Here is a 23,726-nt window from a genome sequence, read left to right on the forward strand (position 1 = left end):
TCAAAATCCTGCCCACTGGTGACAGCCAAATAAACATGAGTTGTTTCACAAGGGGACCTGAGCTGGGGCACGAGGGACTCTCCAGATATTCTAATTCTGGGTTTCAACCCTAAAAACTCTCTTTTAGGGTCAGATGTTCACGATTTAGAGAATAAATCTTTTATTGTGCAATTCAGCTTGGCTTGCTTAAACACGTCCTACATATCCTAAACATGTCCTACTGAAAAAAACCCCACTGTTAGCAGGGTGGCTGGGAGAGTTTTTAGGAGAGGACATCAGGAGCATCTCCAGGGATTTGATTCCCAGTGCTGTTCTTTCAAAGCTCTCTCTTTTTCCTGACTCAATATCGTGACTGCTTTGAGCATCCTCCGGATGGGGATCTCTGAGACTGATTGCAGCTGGTTGGAAATGAATAATTCATCCTCTCCTACTGATTTTAAAGAGAGGCAAAATTATCTGATTGATGATTCTCTGAAGAATTAAGGAGATTGCATACAAAATTGGTACACATTATTAAACATTTACAGTTGTTTAGCTGTCAGGCTCTACCAGAATCCTAAATCCAGACCCAAAATGTGTTTTCTTCTCCCTGTGGCCCCTGGTTCTACCTCTTACAGAGGGCAGAAGAGATTTAGGGACTGTGGAGATGTCCCCACTTTTGGCAGCCCAGGGCAGTGCTGGTGGGAGGCAGCTCAGGAGGGACCTGTGACCAGCACTGGTCAGGGTGGTCATGGCTTTGCCCAGGCAGCTCTGAAACCTTCCTGGGAAGATCCTCTTCATTCCTGGGGACTTTTTTTGTGGTGAAATCCTTTCAGCCAACAGGTTTGGGCACTGTCCTTGTACCCTGCAATGGTATCTTCATTCTTGGATGAACTCTTTTGGGGGTTGAAGAGGGAGCACAAACCCTCTGGTGACCCAGTTGTGGGTGGCTCTGGGTGGTCCTGCTGGCCTTGGTCCTTCCTGATGCTCCAAAAAAGCAGGCTGGGGGCTGTTCAGAGCTGCCTCACCCACAGCTTTAACTCATAAATTCAGTCCTTACTGATTTCCAGCTAATTCCCTCTGGGAGAGCCTATTCACCATGGAGAGTCACGGGTTTAATGACTGAAGAATTATTTATATCATTATTACAATAAAAATGAGCCAAAACCAAGTCTGGCCAAGACAGGAAACACTTGACTGAGGACACATGAAGGGACTCAACTGCAAGGAAAAGCCAGAACTTCCCAGGAAGTCCAACTTTGCACATCAAAGGATGATCAGCAGCACTCGAGTGACATCCAGAGCCACAAAACCCCTCCCAGAACATCGTGGGATCACCTGGAGCCGGAGGGCGCCCACGACAACCATCCAAGTCCAACCCCTGCACATCCCAGACACCAAACCTGCTGCCCACTCCTTCAGGGGTGGCATAGCCTAGGGAGCTGTGATGTGGAAGGCTGAGGAGGAGCCCTCGAAGGGCACGGTGACGGTGCCCAGGAGGAACAGTCTCTTCTTGTAGTGGCCGAAGTAGCGCAGGCGGTACACGCCCGGCTCCGCGCCCGCCGGGATGTGCCACTCCACCGTCACATTGCTCTGCCCACGGGACCCTCTGCTCCAGTAGAACCTGGAGAACAGCCCCAAAACTGCACTCAGCAAGCAAATCCACGCTCCACCGCAGCTCACTACAGTGAGGTGAAGGTGCTGCAGGTAAAGTGTTATTTTGAGTCCTCCCCGTGCAGGGGAAGAGCTAAAGCAAGAAGGTGAATATTCACTTAAATCACAAAGTCTATAGTTATGGAGCTCGGGACTTCTGGCACCCATTTCCACATCAAAATCCCATTTCCTTTTACAGACTCCTTGTGCAAAAGCCTTTCTGCTCAACCCCAAAACTCCACAGGGAATGCTCAGCCTCGAAACCCCACACATCACCTGGATTTCGATGATGGCTTTCTCAACTGGCTTTGAGGGAGCCCTTCTTGGGAAGCTGATGAAGATTCACCTACAGCTCTGAAAGGTGTCACCAGCCTTGCTGCTTTGTGGGTATTTTTCCTGAAGGCTGACATCCCCACCCTTAACTTTTCTTTCTTCCAAACTTTTAAAAATTGCTGTCTGTTTATGCTGCACAGCACCTCTGGCCAGTTTTCCATGTGAGTCCCTCCTGTTTTGTCTTTGGCATCTTATTCATCATGGTGTGCCAGATGGATGGATATAGGCTAGGAGCAAGCTGGGCCACAAACTTTCTGTAATTCCTGCCTTTCCCAAATTTACAAGCCTCCATTCCAGATTCTGGAGCCAAGGGGAACACCAGTTTTGCCAAAATACGAGTTGATCCTCCCCTGGAGAGCATCACCTGCAGGGTCAGGACTAGCCTGGGGTTGGAAGCTCTGGAATGAAGCCCTTCAGGTTAGACTGGAATGATTCCCTGGATTCTGTGGGACTGGGAAGTGGCTCAGGGCACCCACCTGGTGTCCCAGGAGGCGTCGTTCAGCACCGCACGCCAGCTGCTGGAAATGTTGGAGTATTTCTCCACCGTCAGGAAGTTGTGCTCAGTCTGGAATAAAAACACCAGATTTAGGCAGGCACTGAAGGCCCAGGCACACCCCCATCTTCTGTGGCACTTTAAACTGGATAGGGACCATGCTTCCTCATGCTAAACTGGCCAATGTGGGGATTACTGGCAAAAGTAATTTCACTGCCAAAGCACAATTTTGGGCTGATAAATGATGCAAAGAACTTCTCTGTAGGAAGAGAATGGGCAGTGGCAATGCCCTTGCAAGGTGAGTGATGGAATTAATTAAGTGCTTTTCTAATTTCCTTTGTTTTCTTACAGTAAAGCAGCAGGGTGGTAGGATGGAAATTACAGACCAGGTTTGCCCTGGATACCAACCTGGTCTAACACATAATAAGGATCAATTTCAATAATGTAAAGAGATCACAAACAGCCCAAATTTACCTCTTTGCCCCAAAAGCTTTCTGGTGGTGTGAATTCCCAAAGCAAACATCTTCCTCTGGTCTCCCAGCAAATCAAAAATCCTTTCCAAATATCCATGAATCCCAAACACCCCAACTCCAGCATCATTCCACCACATTTACCGCATTCTCTGCAGAGTTCCTGGGGTTTCCACCCACAAAAGTCACTTTAGCAACTTCTCCCTGGGGGGGAAAATTGAGATTTGTATTAAAGGCACATTAAAAGCATCCTTTGAAGAGGCCATTTGATGCATTTAGGGGGTGGGTTGGTTTTGTGTTGTTTTATTGTGTTTGGTTTGTTGTTGCTCTTGTTTTAAATTCTTTATAATTTCACTTGTTGCAACTGCAGGGGATAATTTGTGCTTTGAACTGCTGCTCTGGGCCTTGCCATTCCACTTGCCCTGCTTCTGGATAAACTCCACCCCTGCACATAAAAAAGAGAGGAAATAAGGGAGATTCTTCAGCATGCCTCCCTGCCTTACTGCAGGGATAAGGAGACAGCAATGAGGTGAAAGTCCTTGTTCTGAACATCTTATCTAAATGCTGAGCATTGAAAACAGAGCCATTTCTGATTTTCTGATTTAATTTCCATTCCACAGCAGAAGCATCAAAGGTGATCTAATTGCTGCTTGTAAAACATCACTGTACAATATTTGCCTACTTAATCAGCTGCTATTTTGTTTTGAGGCAGAAGGGGAAATCTGCTTTGTGCTGAATGGAGGGCTTTTATTTTCCCCTTTGTTCACCCATTTTATTCCCATTCAGTACAGCAGCATAGGCATGGAAATGCTCTGTCCCTCTCAACCAGAGAGACGAGACCTGTCTGGTGTGAGGGCACCAAACTCACAGACTTGTGGGGTGAGGGGGAAGAACTTAGAGGCAACTTCTCAGGCAGCTCTTAGGGACCCCCAGAAGCTCTCACCTCTCGGTACTCCTGTCTCACTTCTTCCAGCACATCCCCAAAGTTTTTATTTTCCGGCGCGCTCTCCACGCCGAGAGCGGGCAGCAGGGTCAGGGTGGTCACGTTGAAAAGTGGAGGCTCTGGGCCACGGGGCAGATCCTCAGTGGCATTCTAGGAGAGGGAAAATGTGCTCCTTAAACATCCACAGGGGCAGCCAGCATTCCCTGAGGGACCACAGCACTGCCTCCCACCCGCTGCTGGCACAGATTGTAGGAATAGTAAAGTGAGCGTGAAAGGGAGGCAGGGGATCTCCATCTGTGCTCTGCCTGCAGCAGCAATCCCTGCAGGACACCTGCTCCCTGTTGCTGGGGTCTCCTGAATCCAGCCCCAGAATGCCCCAGGATATTCCTGCTCACAGCTCCTGCCTGTTCACATGGTCACAGTGACAATGGGCATCTCCAAGCACACTAAAACACAACAGATTTTTTTCCCTTTTGGTAGGAAAGCAGCAGCTTCAGGCTGTGCTGAAAGGTTGGAGGTACTGATTTCCTACACTTAGAGCTGCAAAACCCCAGAATTTCTCAAGTGGTGCCAGAGCCCCATTACAGGAATTATTTTCATACCATGTAGTGTTTTTTAAGAAGCAGTCAGGCGGCCTCAGTGAGGAGCAGCCACCACCACTGCACAGGATTTAGATGTGCCCAGCAGCCTGTGGTGTGTAGGAAATGCTGCTTACCAGAGCAATAGCCTTGGCCAGGCCCCTGTACAGCTGGATGTAAGCAGAGAGAGTGTGTGGCCCATAAATAGTGGAGGCAGCCTCGTATCGTTGGACCTGGAGAGGACAAATTTGGGAGAGGAGGGTTGGGAGGGCCCCTGAGTGCTTTGTACATCCCATCCCACCCAGCCTGGGATAGCACTGGGGTTACTTATTCCCTTTCTGATAAGGAGACAGCCCCAACAACTCACCAGAGTATTTCTGCTGCAATTTCAGGTTACTCCTCATTCCCCAACCTGCTGCAAACAGGGAGGGCCTGTTTGCTCTTCCCCTTAGCACAGGTTTTACCCTCTTTGCTCCTCCAGTTAGCACAGTTTTCACCCTCTCTTAAAGCCTTATGATGCAACTTTCCTCCCCTTCCAGCTTTTTGGGGTGGGATTCTTCCAACCCCAGTTCTTCCAATCTTCCCTCCCAGTTCTCCCTGCCTGATTTTGTAGCAAAGATCTCTAAACACACATCATTTCACATGAATTATTAGAGTCAAAAGCTGAACTCAGACAGAATCAATCCCCAGTTTTAACATTTACCTGGTATTCCTCATAGGTGGTGATGTAGTGGGTGTAGACATTGCACAGACCTGCAATCACAACGTTCATCCCTCGTGTCCCATGGGAATCAAATTCCTAAGGAAGGAAATAAAACCCTTCCTTTGAAACAACCTCTTAATGCACCATCTGTACTATTGTTATTATTTTTGTAGTTCTTGTTGTTATTAGTGTTGTTACTATCATGGTAGTTGGCAGTATTATTATTATTATTATTATTATTATTATTATTATTATTATTATTATTATTATCATCATCATCATCCAGGACAGAATACAAAGTTATGGTGGGAAAGAGGCTGGAAGCTCAGGAATGAAAACCTACAAGTGCAGTTTGCCTTTTTCTAGGTCTCATATTCACTCCCCAAAGAAAAAGAGGACAAATGACCTCACATTCCAGTAAATCTAGGGATTTTTTGGAAGCTGATGTCTGTGTACTCCTAAAAAAACACAGGGATGTCAGTGTGAGAAAGGCCCAGTGAATTGTGGAGACAGCATCTGGGATTGGGATTTTATTTAGGCTGCAGCCAGGATGTGTCAATCAAATGGAAAAAGTACTTTTTTTTTTCTTTTAGTTGTTCTCATGTTGCGAAATCCTGGTAGGGATTAAGGAGCTGAACCCCTCCATCCCAGAGCATCAGCTGTGCCTGGATCCCTGTGGAATTGCCCTAATGGCTTGAAACCAAATCAGTTTTGGGGAGGATATTCATTTCTCCTGCCTGTCAGGAAGCAGATGGAAAATCTGCCTGAAGAAAATGGGAGAAGGAAACATCTGTGGGACACAGAGCCCCATGAGCCCAGCTGGGAGGAGAGGAGGGGAAAACCAGGAGGCTCCAGAAAAGAGAAGCTCCAGGTGTGCTCTGGGGGAACCTCAGCAACTCACACTTTTGACAGCTTCCCGCAGCCTGCGTCCAGCCATGGTCCTGGGGCACGGAGGGCACAAAGTCAGGCTCCAGAATCATGGAATCCCAGCATCCCTGAGGCTGGAAAATCCCTCCCAGCCCATGGAGCCCAAGCTGTGCCCAGTGCCCACCTTGTCCCCAGCCCAGAGCCCTGAGTGCCACCTCCAGCCCTTCCTTGGACACCTCCAGGGATGGGCACTCCAAAGCTCCCTGGGCAGCCCCTGCCAAGGCCTGAGCACCCTTTCCATGCAGAAATTCCTCCTGCTGTCCAAGCTGAGCCTCCCCTGGCACAGCTTGAGGCCGTTTCCCCTTGTCCTGTCCCTGTTCCTGACCCCCCTGGAGTTGTGGAGAGCAGGGATCTAAAGCAGGAATTGCTGGCTGGACTTGCAGCACCCACCAGAAATTCCCACAGCAGCTCCAGCACTGCCCAACATCCCTTAAAACCTCAATGCACAAGTTCAACCAAAACACCTCAAAATATTTCACACCCATCAACCACAGCCAGGGAGGGACCCCTGGGCAGGGTAGAAATAAAAGTAGTGGAGCTAAATCATGATCCTATTTAAATTTGCATCTCTGCACCACCAACAGACAGTGCAATTCATAATTATCATGTTTGTTCTGCCAAAAACAGAATCAAAGTTGGCAAATTCCTCTGGTTTCCTTGAAACTGCATTTTGTTACAACCAAAATTATTCAGGAAGCCTGCGTGCATCTTAGTTGTTCTCAGGGTCATTTCGGGGACAATTTTGAGCCTACCCCCCTTTCTACCTGCAGGCATAACTGTTCCAGGAGGTTTGAATGGAATCTGGAAGCAATAAATAGAGCAAGAGGCAAGGAATACACACGTGAACTCCCCGGGAACAGCGAGGATTGCCAGGGATCCGATGGCAGCGATTTGCACGTCCACAATGTCCGGGTGCCAGGGGTGGGGCCAAGTCATCTGAGGAGAGGGAAAAGTGCAGATAAACACTCTGGTTTAGTAGAAAAAAATAGCCAAGGTGTTTTCCTTCATCAAGCAGGCAGATACATTTATTTTGTGAACTTGTTTGTAAGTTAAAGTTAATTTATTTGTGAAACACGTGAGGAAGTGTGTTACCTTTGTATGGTGTCTGACCATAAGAGCCACACAGGTAAATACCATGGGTAAGGAAAACAAAAAAAAAAAACCTGAATAAGGTGTTGCCAGAGAGGCAGCTTTAGGCAAAATGGGTAAAGAAGGTCAGGGAACCCCCACCTGCATGGAAAAAGGACAGAAGATGGATTGAAAAGGAAAAAAAAAAAAAAAAAAAAATCCCATTCCAGCAAGCCAAAAATGTTTATTTTTTCTGAGGAGCAATTTGCTGGGGGCAAACCATGCATGACAAAAGTTTGTGAAGCACATGAGAAGCAGGAGGCCTGCCAGAGCATCCCTAAAATGTGCTAAAGGCATAAGAATAAAGTGTAATTTACTCTCAGTAACACCATCCTGCATGGAGGAGGAGGCTGGGGGGAGAACCCTGGACATGATCCCTCTGCACTGTGCTTGTCTCAGTGCCAAGGGAGCATCAGGTGGGGGAAGAAGATTTCCCAGAGGAGCTGTAAAGTTTGGGGAGAGCTCAGAAAGGGCAAAGCCACGCCCTGAGCATGGGGATGGGCTGGGATCAATGGAGCAGCGGCTCCTTGTTCTTCAGCAGACACCACAGACACTGCCTGCAGCCCCCTGACAATCCCATAGGGATTGGGATCTGTGCTCCCGGCCCAGCCCAGCATCCCTGCACTCCCACACGGTGTGTCCTTACCTCTCCCGTGCTGAAGAGGATGGGCTTGGGTTTGTGGCAGGCTTTGGTTTCATTTGATGGCTCTCCCAGCAGCTGGTCCCGGATTTGATCCCAAAAGGGGTCCCCTTCTACTGAGCCTTGAGGAGGAAACATCTTTTAGCACTGTTCCTCAGCTGCCCCAGCAGCTCTCAGAGAGACACTCCCTGCTCCCAGGGTGGGATATTCCTCAGTGGGTGGTGAGAGCCTTCCTGGGGTGGTTTGAAGAGCTGAGCTTCAGCCCAGCTCAGCCCCATCCTGGCAGCCTTCAGGTAACGAGAACAAACGAGCAGGAGAGTCCCAAACCCCATTTCTTCTTTCCCAAACCCTTCTTTCTTCTCCCTGTTCCCCATCCCATCCCATCCCATCCCATCCCGTCCCATCCCATCCCATCCCATCCCATCCCATCCCATCCCATCCCGTCCCATCCCCTTGTTCTCCATGACCATATCCTTTTCTCAAACAGGCACAGACAAACCTGTGAGGGGGTTTCCTCCACCTTCCTAAAACCCCTCCTGTGGGTGCTGTGAGGTGGCTCCAGGGGTTTCAGTCTGTCTGGGGGATGCCCCACGCCCTCCCTGTTGGGATCTGCCCCCAAATTACCTTGGGTGAAGTTGAAAGCCCCCACTCCATCAATAGTCCCCGCAGCAAAGCTGTGCCCCAGGGCTGGTTTACAGGTTTTAACCTAAATCAGAGGGGGAGGAGAGAAGGAGAAGAGGGAATCCTCATTTCCCTGGGAGTGCAGGTGCTGCTGCAGGAACAGCAGCTCTGTCTGCTCCTGCTCTCACCCTGTGGGTGGCGTTCAGCTCCACGGACACGTCGCTCATGTTCACCCACTGGTGGGCTGAGCTCAGGGGTCCTGTCACCTCCTGGGAGGCTTTTTCATACAGCTCCTAAGGGGCACACAAGGTGGAAAAAAAGGACAAGAGGTCAGGAGCCCAGCTCTGCCACGTGGATCATTCCCTCATCCCGTCTCCCTGGGGCTTCTACCAGAGCTCTGCATTTCCCAAGTGCCTTTGTTTCTGTCACCCTGCAAGCTCTCCCTGGCTCAGGGACACTTTTCTTTTACAGCTGAAACATGCCCCTTGTTCAGCAGGATGGCAGCTTCCTTCTCCTGGTTGCCACCTCTTGGCACTTCTCACACCTTAGACCAAGCAGAAAAAATGTTTTCTGTGAGAAAGAAGAGCTTTGCTCTGCTCACTGCCTCGAAGTGCTGGGACTCTACCATGTGTTTACTGCACCCCTGACAGCTGAAGGTGTTTACTACACACACTCAGCCCTCCAGGGAATGGTTTTCAGGCTGGGACATGGCAAGGGTGGCAGAAGTTGTCCAGGTGTAATGACATTCCTGCCAGGAGTCTGAGGTGTTAAAGACAGCAGCAGTGTTTTTCCCCTGTGTTTGATGCCCACTCCAGGACTCCTGGCTGGGGACAGAGGCACAATCAGCCTGGAGTGACTTCAGGGCACTTCATCCTCTGGAGCAGAGACTCAAGGAAAAGCCACCACCAAGCCTCCTGCTCTTCCTCCAGCTCCTACAAGCTCTCCTTGCACTCGCTGCTCTCACATCACACAGGAGGGGAACCAGCAAATTCAACCCAGGGTGGCTTTAGAGCCCACAGGTGGCAAAGGGGAGCATCCTCTGTGGGGGGTTAAGCCACACATTTTACCTCACATTTCTGTCAGTTTGGGAATGTGATGCCAAATTGGCACACAAGTGGTGTGTGATGGCGTCTCTGAGCTCTCCCAGGAGTTTTCCCATCATGATGCCTTTGAGATGAATGGGAGGGAGGGGGAGAGGATGAGGGCACATCCTCATTATATCCCAGTGAGGAACACTGAGATCAAAACCCCAGACCAACATTTTCAAATGGCAACACCTGCAGTGATGTATCTAAACAAAATTATGTGTCGTCCAGTCTAAATTCAGGTTTCTAATCAGATGTGTTACACCTGAGGAAATTTTTCACTGCCATTAAGATTTCCTACACTGTCCTAAGCTTAACAAATCCCAGGCTCTGAGGTCCTCTTGATTCCAGTAGACATCTCCAGAGGCTGGTTGCAGAGCTCATTTACCCATTAAAAACAAAACCAAGGAAGTTTAGAGTAATTTGAACCTACAAACATTCACTAAAACAGGTACAAGATAGACAGAATATGGAATACAGAATATAGGAGATAGAATATGGACTATGCAGAGGGAAGGGATGCACAAGGCTCATCAAGCTGCTTCAATGAGCATGAATTGCTGTGGTAGCAGCACTCCCACCCACCCAGAAAGCAGAGTGTCCCTTACCTTTGCTTTCAAGTAGAGGTTTCGCCCTATAATCCTGGTGCTCTCAAACATGTCGTTCCCAGGCCCCTTGGCCATGCACATGGCTGCCTGTTGGGAAATTTGTTGGGTGATCAGGGACTATCAGAGAATCAGGTGACTGTGGGAACCGAGGGCTTCTTGCAGGCCACATCAAAATCAGGCATGGGGGGGTCACTAAATTTGGGGTGAACGACCGGAAAATTGGGCGCAAATTGGAAAATTGGGACGAAGCGCAGTTAACCCCTGGAAGTGGCACCACCAAAAGGAGGTGGTATTTCATTCTGGCGCCCTGTCCACGCCCAGTGGCCCTGCAGAAGGTGGGGCAGGGTCCCACTCACCCCTCCAACGGGACAGCTGCTCTGGGGGTTGTGGCAGGACTCGCCCGTGTTGGCGCAGAAGGGACCCCGCGTGTTGGGGGACACGTCTCCCAGGTTGGACGAGGCAAAGGCGGCCACAAAGGAGCCCTGCAAGGCCAGAGGAGTGTTGTAGGGAGAGCAGAGCCCACCTGCAGCCCTCCCCTCGCCAGTAAAATCTGGTTTATTCCCAAAGTCACTGGGAGCGCTGGGCTGGGGCACATCCCGGGAAGAGCAGGGGAGAGCTGGATGCACACGGGGACATTTCAGGGAGAACTCAAACCACCCTGGTGTGCAGACAGTGCTCCCTCCTCCCCCTCAGCTCTTCCCAGAGTGTCCCCAGCTTCTCACGTTGCTGACCAGATGTTTATGGGTCAGTGGAGCACCTTGGCACAGGATTTTTTTTTCCTTCCAGGACTGAGAACTTCTGGGACACTTCCCAGGTTGCTCAAGGGATGGGGCAACCACAACCTCCCCAGATTTTATAATGTGAGTTATTCCTCAAGTCTGAATAACTGCCACTGATTATTAGTTTGGAAAGCCAAGAACACACTTTCCAATTTCCCTTCTGTAGAGGAAAAAGGAAATAAATCAAAGCATTCACCGGAGTCCTTGTGCTCCTGTGTCTGCCCTGCTGTCCCACTCACCCCCTCCCTGTCCCGCCCTTTCCTTCGGGCACTCCCACCTCTCCAGGGAGCATCCCCTTGTTCTTCTCCTGCTCGAACAGGTAGGAGGCGTAGCCCACGTTGTCGCTGTTCACCAGGTGGTTGGAGTTGTTCATGCTCACGGGGTGCACAGCAAACCAGCTGGGCAGGGGTCACAAGGCACACACTGAGAATGCTCTGTTCACTCCAGGCAGCAGCAACTGAGCTGTTCAATCTCATGTCTTTATGGGAATTTTCTCTGGGAGAGCACACACAGAGACTCGTGGTGCTGGGGGATGGGTTAGCAGGAGCACAGGATTCCCATCCTCTCCCTTCCTAACCAGAGGGGCTCATGGCTGTCAAATTCTTGAGGCCACAAGAATTTATCACTGTCCTTATCAGGGCCACCAAAAGCCCCTTCAGACCTGAGCTGACTCTTGCAGTAGCTCAGAGAATTATATTCTGCAGGGAATTTTATATTCAAAGGAACAAGGAGGAGTCTATGATGTAAAAAGGGGGGGAAATGGAACACCTTCATTCTTACAAAAAATAATGAGGGTATGGAGAAAAACCTGCTGCGCTGGGGGTCAGTACCTGATGAGGCCAAGCTCGTGTCCATCCTCATCCACCATCTTCAGCACCACCATTTCTTTATCCGTGTTGGATGAATACCTGGATGGGAACAAAGCAGGGAAATCCCAGAGTCAGGGCCGTGGTTTGCTCTGGCAACTTAAATCTCCACTACACTGAAGAAAGATGTGAAAAGGTCATTCCACGTGCTACCAGCACGCAGCACAGCCTTGGAGAAGCATCTGAAACCAGCTGGGAAGGTGAGGGAAGAGCTGTGGCTGTCACTGTCCTCAGGCTCTGCTCCTCCAGGGAATGGAGATAACTCAGATTTGTGCACCAAGGTCAGCACTTGAATGCCCTCTGACTCTTTATTTGTTAAAGAAAGCACAAGGTCACATCCTTGACTGATTCCTCATGCTTGGGGAGGGCAAGTACAGCTTTCAAGCCCTTTCCAAGCAGTTCATTTTTTCTCCTGCCTGGGAGGTTTTACCTGTTCCTCTCGGACTCTGGGTTCTCGAGGTAGGAGAAAGGGCTCCTGTTGATCTGGCTGTTCTCCACTGTGCCTCTGTTTATGAAGAGCCTTCCTCTCTTCATGTTCTCATGGGCAATATCTATGCTCTGCAAAGCAGCAAGGCAGGGACTCTCAGTCTGGGAGGTCACCTGGAAAAACTCTTTCTTTCCCTTCCTGTCCATCCCCAACCCTTTCTTGGAATTTGGGGGTGCTTGTTTGTTCGGGATTTTTTTCCGAGCTCATCTAAGATTCTAGAAAACTATGACAACATTTTCAAACTACCAACAGCTGCCTCTGAAGAAAGGACTCGAAGCTCCTGCTTTTCTTGCTGACCGGCAGGCACAATCCCACCCCAGAGCGCGTCCCGGGGGAGCTGCCACCCCAAAACCAGCCGGACGCAGGGTGCCACCAACCTTCACAATGCCCTTGACAATGGAGCTGAGGGCTGGCCTGATGAGCCCCTTGCTGGTGATCCAGAAGAGGGTGTACTGGAAGTAGCCTCCGGGGCCGGAGTGCGTGTGGGTGCCGCTCAGGATCACGTTGTGCTGCCCGTACAGATCCCCGTACTTGCTCCGCAGCTGCTGCAGCACCTGAGGGCAGCCAGGTGCTCCTGAACACCCCTTCGTGTGCCCAAGGGATCTGTGCCCACCCCTTGCAAAAACCCCAAGCATCCACCCCCCACCCTCACTCTTTTTCTGCCTGGCACAGCAAGGAGGTTGGGAAAGAGCCTCAAAACAGGAATATCTGGTAAAAGGGCTTTATATCCAACCTGAAGGGAATCCCAGCTCTCAGCACCTCCCTCCCTCCTCCACTGCCTTAGAGGCACCACGATAGTGTTCTTGCGGTCCCAGTGAACCCCTGGGAGCTTTTCCACTGAGAGAAGAGCGAGCAGAGGCGCAGCATCACGCCGGGAGATGCCCCAGGGGCCAGCAGGCAGCCGCACCTCCAGCCGCAGCCGCTGCGACACCATCCCGATGTCGGCGCTGACGAACACGACGCGCTGGGAGCGCTCGGGGTCCCACACGACGAAGGCGCGGCTGTAGAGGCGAGAGAGGAGCCCCCCGCCCGCCTGCTCGGGGTTGGCGTAGCCCATCTGCAAGAGAGCAGCTGCGCCCTGAGTGCTGAGCCTTCTGCCCCTCTGCTGCGCCTTCCTGGGCAGCTTTGCCCGAGGGCAGAGGGTTCCTTCAGCCCCGAGTGCGGCTCTGTCCTGCCCCGCCCTTCCAGCAGCCAGGAATGGTTGGGCCCTAAATCCCATCTCCTTCCAACCCCTGCCATGGGCAGGGACACTTCCCACCAGCCCACCTTGCTCCAAACCCCAGGGAAATCCCAGCTTGTGTTGGAAGGTGACACAATTTTTGGCAAGGCAGAGGCTCTAAACCAGAAATGGTGCAAAAAAACACTCACAAAGGATGAAAAACCAGCATTTCACCAACCCCATGAGGAATTCCCTCACTCACCAGAGGGACTTGTGCCACAGGTCCTGTGCAGTCAGCTCTGCCAACACCCACCAAGTACTTTGCCTCTTGTGCTGTGTTGTTGTTGGAATCTGTAGGGACAGCAAATGGAGATCAGTGGGCACAGCAGCGAGCAGAATTGGGATAAAAGAGGCCAAAGAGCCCTGGCTGAGTGCTCTGAGTGGGGGCTGTGAAGGTGGCAAAGGGGGGAGCAGGCATGAGGAGCCACCAGGGAACTCTCCAGAGGGGCACTGGGCTCTGTCGATTGGGTGGGATGCACAGCCAGGGGGAACCAGCCCAGCATTCCCAGCTAAACCCTCCAAGCCCACCAGGACCACACAGGAACCAGATCCAAGAAAATTCAGAAAATTCAGCTCAGCAGTGGTAAGAAAAAAGGGATGGTGTGTCAGGAGCTACTGGGAAAGGACTAGGGAGGGGAGAAGGGCACATCCAACACATCCTGTGTCCAGTGCTGGTACCCTGGTCCTCTCCCACAAAAAAATCTCTGAAGATCAGAGAAGGGAAAAGCAGTTCTGAGCAGTGATTTCCAGGCAAATGGTGAAGGAGAAGTTCTCCCAAAGGAGAACTTGTGGATCTCAGCCCAGGAAGGTGCAGAAATCCTTCCAGGATGGACAAACCCATGGATAAAAGCCATTGAGGGCTATCAAATCATCATCAATCAGAAAGGTCATCTGCACCTCAGGAAATCCCAGAGCCACAATTCACTGGAGGCTGAGATAACGCTGTGGGAAGATCTGAAATATTTCTGTTGCTTGCTCTGTTCCCACAGCCCTCCCCAGGCAGGGCTTTGGCATCAGGGGATGCTCCATCTTCCCAGCCTGGCCTTTCCTGGGCTGTCACTTGAAACAGAGGAGAAACACTCACACTGGCCACAGACTGATGCCATTTCTGTCATTTAAAGTGACACCAGCCAACTCTTAGAACTCCTCCTCCTCCTCCCCCAAGAGCTCTGGCACAGAGGAGAATCACTTGTGCAAAACTCTGACACGTTGCAGCCTAAAACCACAAAGTTTTGAGTCCCAAATCTGAACTACATCCAATTTGAGACCAAAATCTGGAAGCTGGAAGGTCCCACTGATGAGGTGTTGAGTCCAGCTCCTGATACCCTCGTGCTGGGGGTGGGCTGTGATGGGGTTGTAAAACCCCTTGGTCAAATCCTGGCAGTGAGGGGTCCTGAGGAGGCAGAGAGAGGGAAGGGAGGATGGAAGGAATGGATGGATCCCTGCAGCCAACCTCAGGGCTGTGCTGCCATGCTGCCCCTGCTCCTGCTGCTGTGGCTGGGTGACAGAGGTGCAGAGGTGGTGGTGACAGCTCAGCTCCACCTGCCCCCCTTTAATTTAAACCCTGCCCTGGGCAGCCCCTGGAGCAGAGGGCTGGGAGAGCTGCACTTGCCATTGGTGTTTTTGCTGAGGAAGTGCAGCAGCAGGAGCACCACGGTCAGGGCGATCATCAGCGCCAGGCAGACGATCAGGATCACCTCCAGCCGGGAGAAGGAGCACCTGGACCTCTTCCCAGGCATGGTGGGGGCACTGTGGGGGCAGAAAGGAGCCCGTGGGACATCCCAGTGAGGGGCACATCCCACCCAGAGCTCACATCCCACCCTCAGGGAGCTGCCTGTGCCCCCACCCCAGTGCCAGAGACCGTGGGAAAGGGAGATTTATTCTTCAGCTTCAGAAGGGTTATCTCCTGCTGGCAGCAGTCACTCCCTGACAGGACAGGGAGAGCACCCAAATTCCCCACCCTGTGCTTCCCAAGACACTTTGCTCACCCTTCTGAAGAGATCTGGGAATAAACCCCACAGTATTCCACCAGGTCCTGTGTTCTCTGAGTGGCTGCAGGAGATGCTGAAGCTCAGAGATAATTCTGTCACCATAATTAACACCAGTTTAGGAATCTCAGCTTCAAGGTCCCTCCCAACCCACACCAGCCTGTGAGTCTGTGATTATTCTGTGATTAGAAAGGGAAGAATGAGGCAGAGCATCTGATTTCCCTGGCAGTAACATTTGCCCTCTCTGGTAAAGCTCCTGCCTCCAGGCTGTTCCTCATATTCCAGGGAATGTGCCCTATAAACAATGATCCTGCAGGAAACAACTGCTGGAATGAGCAAAAGGTTCCAGTGAGAAACAGCACCAGCAGAGAGCCAAGTGGTCACTTAGACTCGCTCCAGGTGACCTCCCTTATCAGCTTCTCCTGCTACAGCACTCATGGTCAGGGCTGAATTTCACAGAGCAAATATTTTGGTGGCAGCAAATCTCACGTTTCCCTCCTGCCCTCTTTATCCCCTGAGCGTGGCACTGGCTGCCAGGCACTGTGAGCTGTCCAGAGCCATCCCAGCAGCAGCCTGAAGCACATCAGCATCACACACACTCTCCCTTCTCATCATCCCCTGACTGAACTGCCCCAAAACCACGGAAGGACACAGCACAGACCCTCTGGGGTCCCAGGGGAATCTCCAGCAGGCTCACCTGAGTTCCCTCGCCCGTCCCAGCAGCTCCCAGCTCGAGACCTGCTGCAAGCTGGAAAGCTCAGCTGGAAAATTCCTGCTGAGTAACCCCGTGAGTCAAGTGGCACAAGATAAGGAGAAACCAATCAATAATTTTAATCCCACGAGGAGGTGACAGGAGGTTTTTCCCTGGTGTGTTTGTGGTAAGCTTCAGACAGCATCTCCCTCTCCCAAAATAACCTTTCCAGGACTGCCCTGCTCAGCTCTGCTGCTCGAGGAATTTGGGAAAAGGAGGTTTTTTTCCTCCTCTGCCTCATCACAGCTTGTCCAGCCTGTGGAATGGTGGCTGCTTCCCATCTGGATGAGATTCCTGATTCTCATGGAAGTTCAGTGCTCAGGGTTTCCAGGCTCTACTAGAAGAACTTGGAAACATGATTCCACTTTAAGTGCAAAATACTATTTATTAATGCATTTCAACTTAGCAAAAAGTTTTTTTTTCACCTGTTTCAAGTCCCAGATAGGCCTGGATAAATTCTCCAGCTGCTCAAATACCTTTTATCCAAAGGGTTTTGGCACTTGGCTCCTGCCCAGAATGCCAGGACCCATCACACCCTCAGCAGGGAGGGAAGATCCAGCCCTTCCTCCCTCCAGCATTGTGGTGGGAATTTAAAGCTGGGAGCACCTCTGGCATTTTCCCTCCCCTCTCAGGAGGTTCAGGGGTTTTTTTCCCTCTCCTGTGGTGCATCCCTGATCCAAGGGTTAACATTCCAGGCAAAGTCTGCGTCAGCACTTCAAGGTCACGTTCAGCGTCGCCCTTTGGCTCCGTGATTTTTGGACTGGCTGGTGGGGAGAAACAAGATTTCCTGATACCTTATCTGCTGGCTGTAATTCCTAAGGAACCTGCTGGCCCTGGAAACCTGGAGAGCAGCCTGTGTGGGCTGGCAGATATCCCTGGGAATGTCCCCAAGTGTGCCTTGGCCTTGGGGGGAGCAGGACAGAGAAAACCACGGAGCAGCTGCTGGGCAGGGATGAGCCAGGAACAGACAGAGCTCTTCCTGCAGCTGAAGCACTTGTAGGAAAAGCTAAGAGAATGAGTTTTAAGGGACTGTTGTAGTTAAAGCCTCACCTCACAAAATGAAAACAGCTGAAAAGTGGCTCTGTAACCACCTGTGGCTGGAGGAGGAAAAGGATGACTGATGGCAGCTCAAAACATGACCAATTTTAAATTGTTTTCCTGATGAGGTTCTGGGGACCTCAGCTCCCCATCTCCCCCAGGTGATGTGGCTGTGTCCAGGCCCAGAATTACAAAAGCAAGGAGTTTTTTGGTGCAGAAAAGGCACTTTCTGGGCTGCAAAGACCTCAACTTAAGTGCTAAGGGCTTGGTAAATCCCCCTGAATGCCTCTCAGCCTGTGGAAATGTGAGGAAGGCAAAAAGTTCCCACAGACCACCCTCCTTCCCAAGGCCAGGAGTCCTCCAGCTCTTCCTGGTGCCATTTTGTGCCAAATGAGCCTAAAGAAAGTGATGTTTTCTTTACAATCTTTATCCTCCTGATAAAAGGTTCCTCCCCATCACTGCTACCACAGGACTGCACTCTCTGACGTCCCCAGGACATCCAGGGGCTGCAAACAGCACAAGGATTTCATCCTCAGCAGGAAAAGTGTTTAAACCCACTTAGGATTAGTGGATCCACTGAAGGAACCAGGCAAAGCTGAAGGGAAACCACTCAACACAAATGGCCAAATGTCCATTTCTTTCATCAGTGGACCTTGTGCTTCCAAATCATTGATAAAGAGGATTCAAACCACATCTGTACAGGAAAAACAAAATAAATTATGAAAATTGGCTTTGAAATACAAACCCATGAGGCATTTGCTTCTCTTTCTTCTCCTCATTTTTCAGTTCCTCATCCCTCCCAAGCAAGACCAGATCATTTCAGAGAAGTGGCCCTTCCCTACAGCACCCAAATTTCACTTTAAAACCAGCATTTCCTGGTGTCTCAGAGAGCTCCCTTTCTGCAAACCATCCAAGCTGGGACTGGGTGAAACTAAACTCTTCTCTTCTCTTAAAAATGCTCAGGCCATGATCTTCTCTGTAGACCTGAAATAAACACACTTCTGACGGGCAATGAAGAGACTGAAAATCCTTTTTTTTTTTTTTTTTTTTTTTTTTTTCCAATTAGAAGGCATGGAGGGATTCCTGAAACTGGCTGAATCAAGCCTTTTGCCCCTCCTTGTTCTAGGGGGCAAAAATCCCTTTTTTCCTGAGAAGCCACCATGGATCACCTGTAAGGATGGGCAATTCCCCAGCATCACCCATCCCTGCAGGACAGGAGCCTTGATTCCAGCCTGCTTGCTAAACCCTGGCCAGGTCCTGAGCAGAAAATTGGAACAACCATCATCTCAGCACGAGAGAGGCTTGTAGAGAGCTGAGATGTTCCCCAAAGCCTGAGATCCTGGGAGCTCTCAGAGCCCCCTGAGCCTTCACAGCAATGAGGAGACCTCTTACATAAGTTCATTTAACAGAGAATGGCCAAAGTCCTTTTTCCTCTGGCAGGATGGCAGGAGATAAAGAGTTTGCACAGAGCTGTCAGCAAGAACCCTGCCAGGCTTTGGCAAGGGCAGGGGCTGCTTTAGGATTTTCTTCCCCACCTTCCCTTACTGCAAGCAGCAGCTGGAAGTGGGATCAGCTCTTTGTGGTGGCAAACACTGACTTTCCTGCTGGAAACAGCTGGGGGCACACAGGGAGAGTTTAGGAAGGGCAGGTTGAAGTGAAAGGGAGCAAAACTGGAGCAATTGCAGTTTTTGAACTCAAAAGCCTGCACAGGTCACTGAGTGACAGCTGAACTGAAGGGATACCCAGCAAATATAACTAAAATATTGTCCTGGGGTGCCTCTCCTTTCTTTCCCCACCCTCCCTTGCCTGGCCTCAAGAACAAGAACTCTCCTGCCCTTCTGGACAACCAGGTGACTTTTGGTGCTAATAATTTATGTCCAGACATGTGAACACTCCAAAATTCCCCAGGTGATGTGCCTTAAATATATTCAAAAATAGGTTAAAGCTTCACCACAAATAGAGAATATTTTGCCATCAGCAGCCCCAGGGACAGGCCACTTCCCTGGGATGTGGGAAGCATTGCTCCCAGAAAGAGCCAAGCTAAAAAGCTCTGGCACAAAACTGGGAAAACCTCAAGAGCCCAAAACAGCAATGCAGAGTTGGGCAGATCCAAATTCAATACCATTGCAGGCTTTTTGGGGGGGAAATTTTGAGAAAATGAACACGGTGAGCTGCTCTGTGCCCTCCCATGCCAGCAGGGGCTGAGCTGCTGCTGCTGAAAGCCAAGTTATGGGAGCCCTGCCTGCTCCCAAACCTTGCAGCACCTGCTCCTTCCCACCATCGTGGAATCACAGAATATCCTGATTTGGACCCACCAAAATCCAACTCCTGGTCCTGCAGAGTCCCAGTAATCCCATCACGGGCCTGAGAGAGGTGTCCAAACATTGATTTAAACAGGGGATGTGCAGAGGGTGTCGTGCTGGGATTCCCTGCCCTGTGCCCATGGACAGCCAGGGGCAGGAGAGGCACTGAGAGGATGCAAAAAGAAACCTCAGATCCTTCTGGCAAGTAATTGTGGCCAATAGCTGATGAGCTGGGTGGGAGAAGTTGCCAGAACAGGAACTTGTGGCTTGTGTTCTGGCAGCACTCTGATCCACTGGCACCAGGAAGAGAACGAGCACCGAGCTGTGTCCTGAGGAAAAGCAGGAGAGGAAGTTGATGGGATTGCTCTTCCCAGAGTACAGGAAAGCAGAGGGAACACTGGCCCTGCTCGGCTCGTGCTCCTCAGACACCTCCCATCCCTGTGTTTATGGGTTTAAATCCCTCCCCACGTGGCAGTGCTAAAGGCTAGATCCACATGGAGCTCAGCAACTCCAGTGCCCGCCCTCCTGGCAAAGATCCCGGTTTGCCCAGCTCTTTCTCCACCTTCTCCAGCCTCTTCTGGTGCAGACCCCTCTTCCCAGTTCCAGCCTCCTGGCGCTTGCACTGGACTGTCCAGGTTTGCCCCTCCACACCCAAAGCTGGCTCTTGCCTGTCCCCTATAGACACGCTCAGCACCCAGCTGGAGCCCACAGAGGATGGTTCACTGGCACAGCGTGGGGAGATCCACGAGTTCTGTTGGACTGGGGCAGCACAAGGCCAGATTCCAGCTTTTACAGACTTGTAGTTTGCTGTGTTCACCTCTCTGATGGGCACCAAGCAAAGAGGCAAGGGAGAGGCAACAATGCACCAAGTGCCCAGGGCAAGGGAATCATTGAGGTGGTGGTTCAGCCTCTAATTGGGTCAAGATTGCCCTTGGAAATCACCCAAGGATCTCAGCCCAGGAGCACAAAGCTCACAGGCCAAAGCAGAGGCTGAGGGATGGCTGTGGATGGATCTCACCTGAGGTTTGGGGGGAATGCAGTGGCAAATCTGGGATTCTGGCCACCAGCACCATGCTGACCCCGAGCCACGTCCCATCCCACCCATCTGGGCAGGTGCTCCCAGGAAGGAGGAGAACAAGGCAGCACAAGCTCCACAGCCTGGGCTGAGCCAATGCACAGCAGTTCTGTCCCACATCCAGCCCTGGGCCCCTCCTCCAGCAGCAAGGCCACTGCTGAGCCCCCAGTCCCACACTCCCAGGCTCCCTTCCCGAGGCAGCAGCACAGATGGGACCAGTGTGGAGCCAGAGCCATGCAGTAAGTCAGACACCACAAGGCAGGGTTCAGCAGATTCCATTTAATGTCATGTGCATATATATCCATACATTTACTTATGTCAATGGTTCGGATGTGCGTGATGCCAGGTCTTGAAAAATCTACTCCTCCTGTTACCTCTGGGAGCGTGAACTCTCTCAAAAACCAGCTGGGCTGGGCTCTTTAAAAACTGACTTTTAGCCCCAAAAGCTGCCAAGGTAAAGCTGTGGATTGGAGGCAGAGCAGGCAGAGCTGAGCCCTAAATTCCCACCCAGCTCTGCAGATGCTGTTGGCAAAGGGTTTGGCCAAGGAACCCCTCCCTCCTTCCATCCCTCCCTCCCTCCCTCCCAGGACACAGAACTGGTAAGGAACGAGCTGCTCTCCTTCAGCATCCCAAGCAACAGCCAGGCAGAGCAGCAGAAGCAAAACCCCACCAGCTCTCCAGGGCAGGTTTTGGCCAAGGCTGAGGAACAGGGCAGAGAGGTGGAGATAAAGCATCCCCAAAAAAACCAGAAGAAATAAAAAATGACACTTTCACCACCACGGACGCACAGAAATTGGCTTCTCCTCTTTTTGTCTGGTGTCCAGGGGCCAGCACTGGCAGCTCCTGGGGGAAGGGCTGCCCCTGCCCTGTGCTGCATCCCAGCAGTGGTGGGGTAGATTTTTCAAGGCCTGGAGATGGCTCCCAGGAAGGCTCCTCCAGCATCGATTGCATAGCATTTATTTCAGATAAGGCACTGTTTTGCCCAACAGCAATTCCACATCAATGCAGTTTCTGTACAGTCCACATGGATGGCCTACAGTGCAATAACATCAACTTAAAGGCAAGGTTTGGAAGAATAAACCCAGCTTTAAATTCCAACTGAATATCAAAAAGATAAAGGAAACTACATTTTTCAAAAGCCTTTTTTATTTTCCTTCACCATTGTTGTTTTACAATACAAATATCACCTTGTGAATACACAAAAAACCTACAGAAGATAACTCTGCTTCACGTAAAATACAGAATGGATATATATATATATATATTTATATATATATTTTTCTCTTCTTCATTCTTTTTTATAAAAACTATTTTTGTTCTGCACATTGGCAAGTTTAGGATAGGAGACTTCCCCAAACATACAGTATGTATGGTAGGAGTGAAAACTTAGAATTACATGCAGTTTCTGCACAAATATTTTAAAGAAATAGATTATCTTTGTTGTTTTTCAACAACACTTCGATAAGGGGATGGAGAAACCATTCATAGTTCACTCAGTGATCATTTGTAAAATTCTTAAAAAACAGGAATTCATGGCTATTTTGCTTTTTAAAACCCAGCTACCAAGTAGACAATAAAGTGATACTTTTTTAGCTTGACCTACCCACAATGTGTGAGCAAGGTCGGACCCTTTTTTTATTTGGTGGGGTGGGAGGTTTTTCCCTACACGTGGCAACTTCAACATTATAAGCAAATTTCCAGTTTAATTTAGCCATAAATGCAAAAATTAGTAATTATACAGTATATATAATTCTGCTTTCATGGAATACTTTATTTTAAATAAAAACATTTAAGACTGCCTACTGACCATACAATCAAGACAAGAAAGGCACTAGAAACATAGACAAATCTCTCTCTCTCCCAAGAAGCATTTTCTTTAAATTTTTTTAACTCTCTATTCTCTGACATGTAAAAATCTTTTTAAATTTAATTTTTTTTTCATACACATTTTGAAAAATAAAGTTAGGAAATACTTAGAAAATCACTTTACATTTTCTTCTCTTTTTTTTTTTTGGTTTTTTTTTTTTTTTTTTTTTGCACTTTTTTGACACAGTCAGTCACTGCAGATTCTACAAAATCAGGATTTACCAAACCTTTCTGTGTCTATCATCTTATTCATAGCACGGTGCAACAGGTAGAAAGATTTCTTGATTTCACCCAAGGCAGATATTTAGAAACCTTCATATAGTCATTTGCTAGAAAATGGCTTACAGCCCAATCTTTGGGGCAAGAGATATGAAAAGTATGTTTTCCCAAGAAAATAATATGCTTTGTTCCCAGACGTGACTGGAAAGACCAGAACTTATGATATAAAAGCTTTTCATCTATGTTGTCGCATCATATACAAAGGAACATGGTGATGGGCAAATGCAAATCCCAACTCTATCAACAAGAAATGTATAACAGTGCACGATCAGTTAAATTCTCTTTATTGTTGTCCAACGCAGATCCTTTGGAGAGAAAAAAAGATCACAGTGCTTACCAGGTAACTGAACGGGTCAGCTGCTAAAGAAAGGGTCAGGGAGCGGTGGGTTTTCGTTTATGGCATCTTCTCTTGGAGGTGTGAGCACTTGGGACAGGTCCTGGGGCCTGGTGGCACCGCTACGTGTCACTCAGCAGGCGGCTGTACTTGACCTGCCGGCCCCGCGCCAGCGCCGGACACCGCAGCGGCCAGTGGTAGGAGCGAGGGACGATGCCCTGGACATTCTGCTCAAAGTACTGGAAGGGCTTGTACCACCACACCCGTGCAAGGAGGTTAGTTTGGGAAGCTTCTTTTAGCACCTGCAGGGAGGGGAGGACAAAAAGTGCATTAGGGAAGGGCAGGTTCTTTATTTGCATGGCTTCACTCCAGATCGTTCGGTGGCGTCCTGTCTCCTGCTGCTCCCAAAATCCCACCTCCCAAACTGATCCCACCAAACACTGCTCACCCTTGCCTACAGGACCTCAGAGTGGGCAGGCTCCCAGGGAATTATCCAACCCCCCTGCTGCCTGTTTCCATGCCAGAGCCAGGGAACCCTGTGTCCATCCACCCAAGGGAACACACAAGCACAGGGCCTGTA

General features: G+C 50.1%; 2 protein-coding genes across 5 annotated transcripts in view; both read right to left on the minus strand.

Moving 5' to 3' along the window:
• Positions 1–136: 136 nt before the first annotated feature.
• Positions 137–15,591, minus strand: LOC130255132 (putative neutral ceramidase C). The gene is made up of 21 exons (XM_056495520.1): positions 15,501–15,591; positions 15,125–15,261; positions 13,715–13,803; positions 13,201–13,350; positions 12,671–12,847; positions 12,237–12,364; positions 11,771–11,848; positions 11,218–11,338; positions 10,518–10,643; positions 10,162–10,248; positions 8,657–8,761; positions 8,472–8,553; positions 7,854–7,969; positions 6,921–7,015; positions 6,054–6,093; positions 5,153–5,248; positions 4,587–4,682; positions 3,872–4,021; positions 3,073–3,132; positions 2,442–2,530; positions 137–1,603 (listed from the first exon to the last, which is right to left on the minus strand). The coding sequence occupies exons 2-21, from the start codon at positions 15,249–15,251 to the stop codon at positions 1,414–1,416; spliced, it is 2,202 nt and encodes a 733-aa protein (XP_056351495.1). The 5' UTR covers positions 15,252–15,261; positions 15,501–15,591; the 3' UTR covers positions 137–1,413.
• A 5,340-nt stretch (positions 15,592–20,931) lies between these two features.
• The window catches only part of SGMS1 (sphingomyelin synthase 1), a 171,000-nt gene continuing 168,205 nt past the window's right edge, over positions 20,932–23,726 (minus strand). For all 4 annotated transcript variants that reach the window (XM_056495524.1, XM_056495525.1, XM_056495523.1 and 1 more), the window contains one exon: positions 20,932–23,448. In XM_056495524.1, coding sequence (XP_056351499.1) covers positions 23,269–23,448 — 180 coding nt within the window. In that variant the 3' untranslated portion in view covers positions 20,932–23,268. The remainder of the gene's footprint in view (positions 23,449–23,726) is intronic.

Source organism: Oenanthe melanoleuca, chromosome 6 (assembly GCF_029582105.1).
Source record: "Oenanthe melanoleuca isolate GR-GAL-2019-014 chromosome 6, OMel1.0, whole genome shotgun sequence".
NCBI classification, from domain to species: Eukaryota; Metazoa; Chordata; class Aves; order Passeriformes; family Muscicapidae; genus Oenanthe; species Oenanthe melanoleuca.

Coding starts and splice junctions, on each gene's coding strand:
- LOC130255132 (XM_056495520.1), bottom strand. CDS start 15,251: ATGCCTGGGAAGAGGTCCAGGTGCTCCTTCTCCCGGCTGGAGGTGATC. Junction 8,762..10,161: donor ACCTCTACTTGAAAGCAAAG/GTAAGGGACACT, acceptor TGTGCCCCTTAG/GAGCTGTATGAAAAAGCCTC. Junction 7,016..7,853: donor TCCTCTTCAGCACGGGAGAG/GTAAGGACACAC, acceptor CCCTCTCCTCAG/ATGACTTGGCCCCACCCCTG.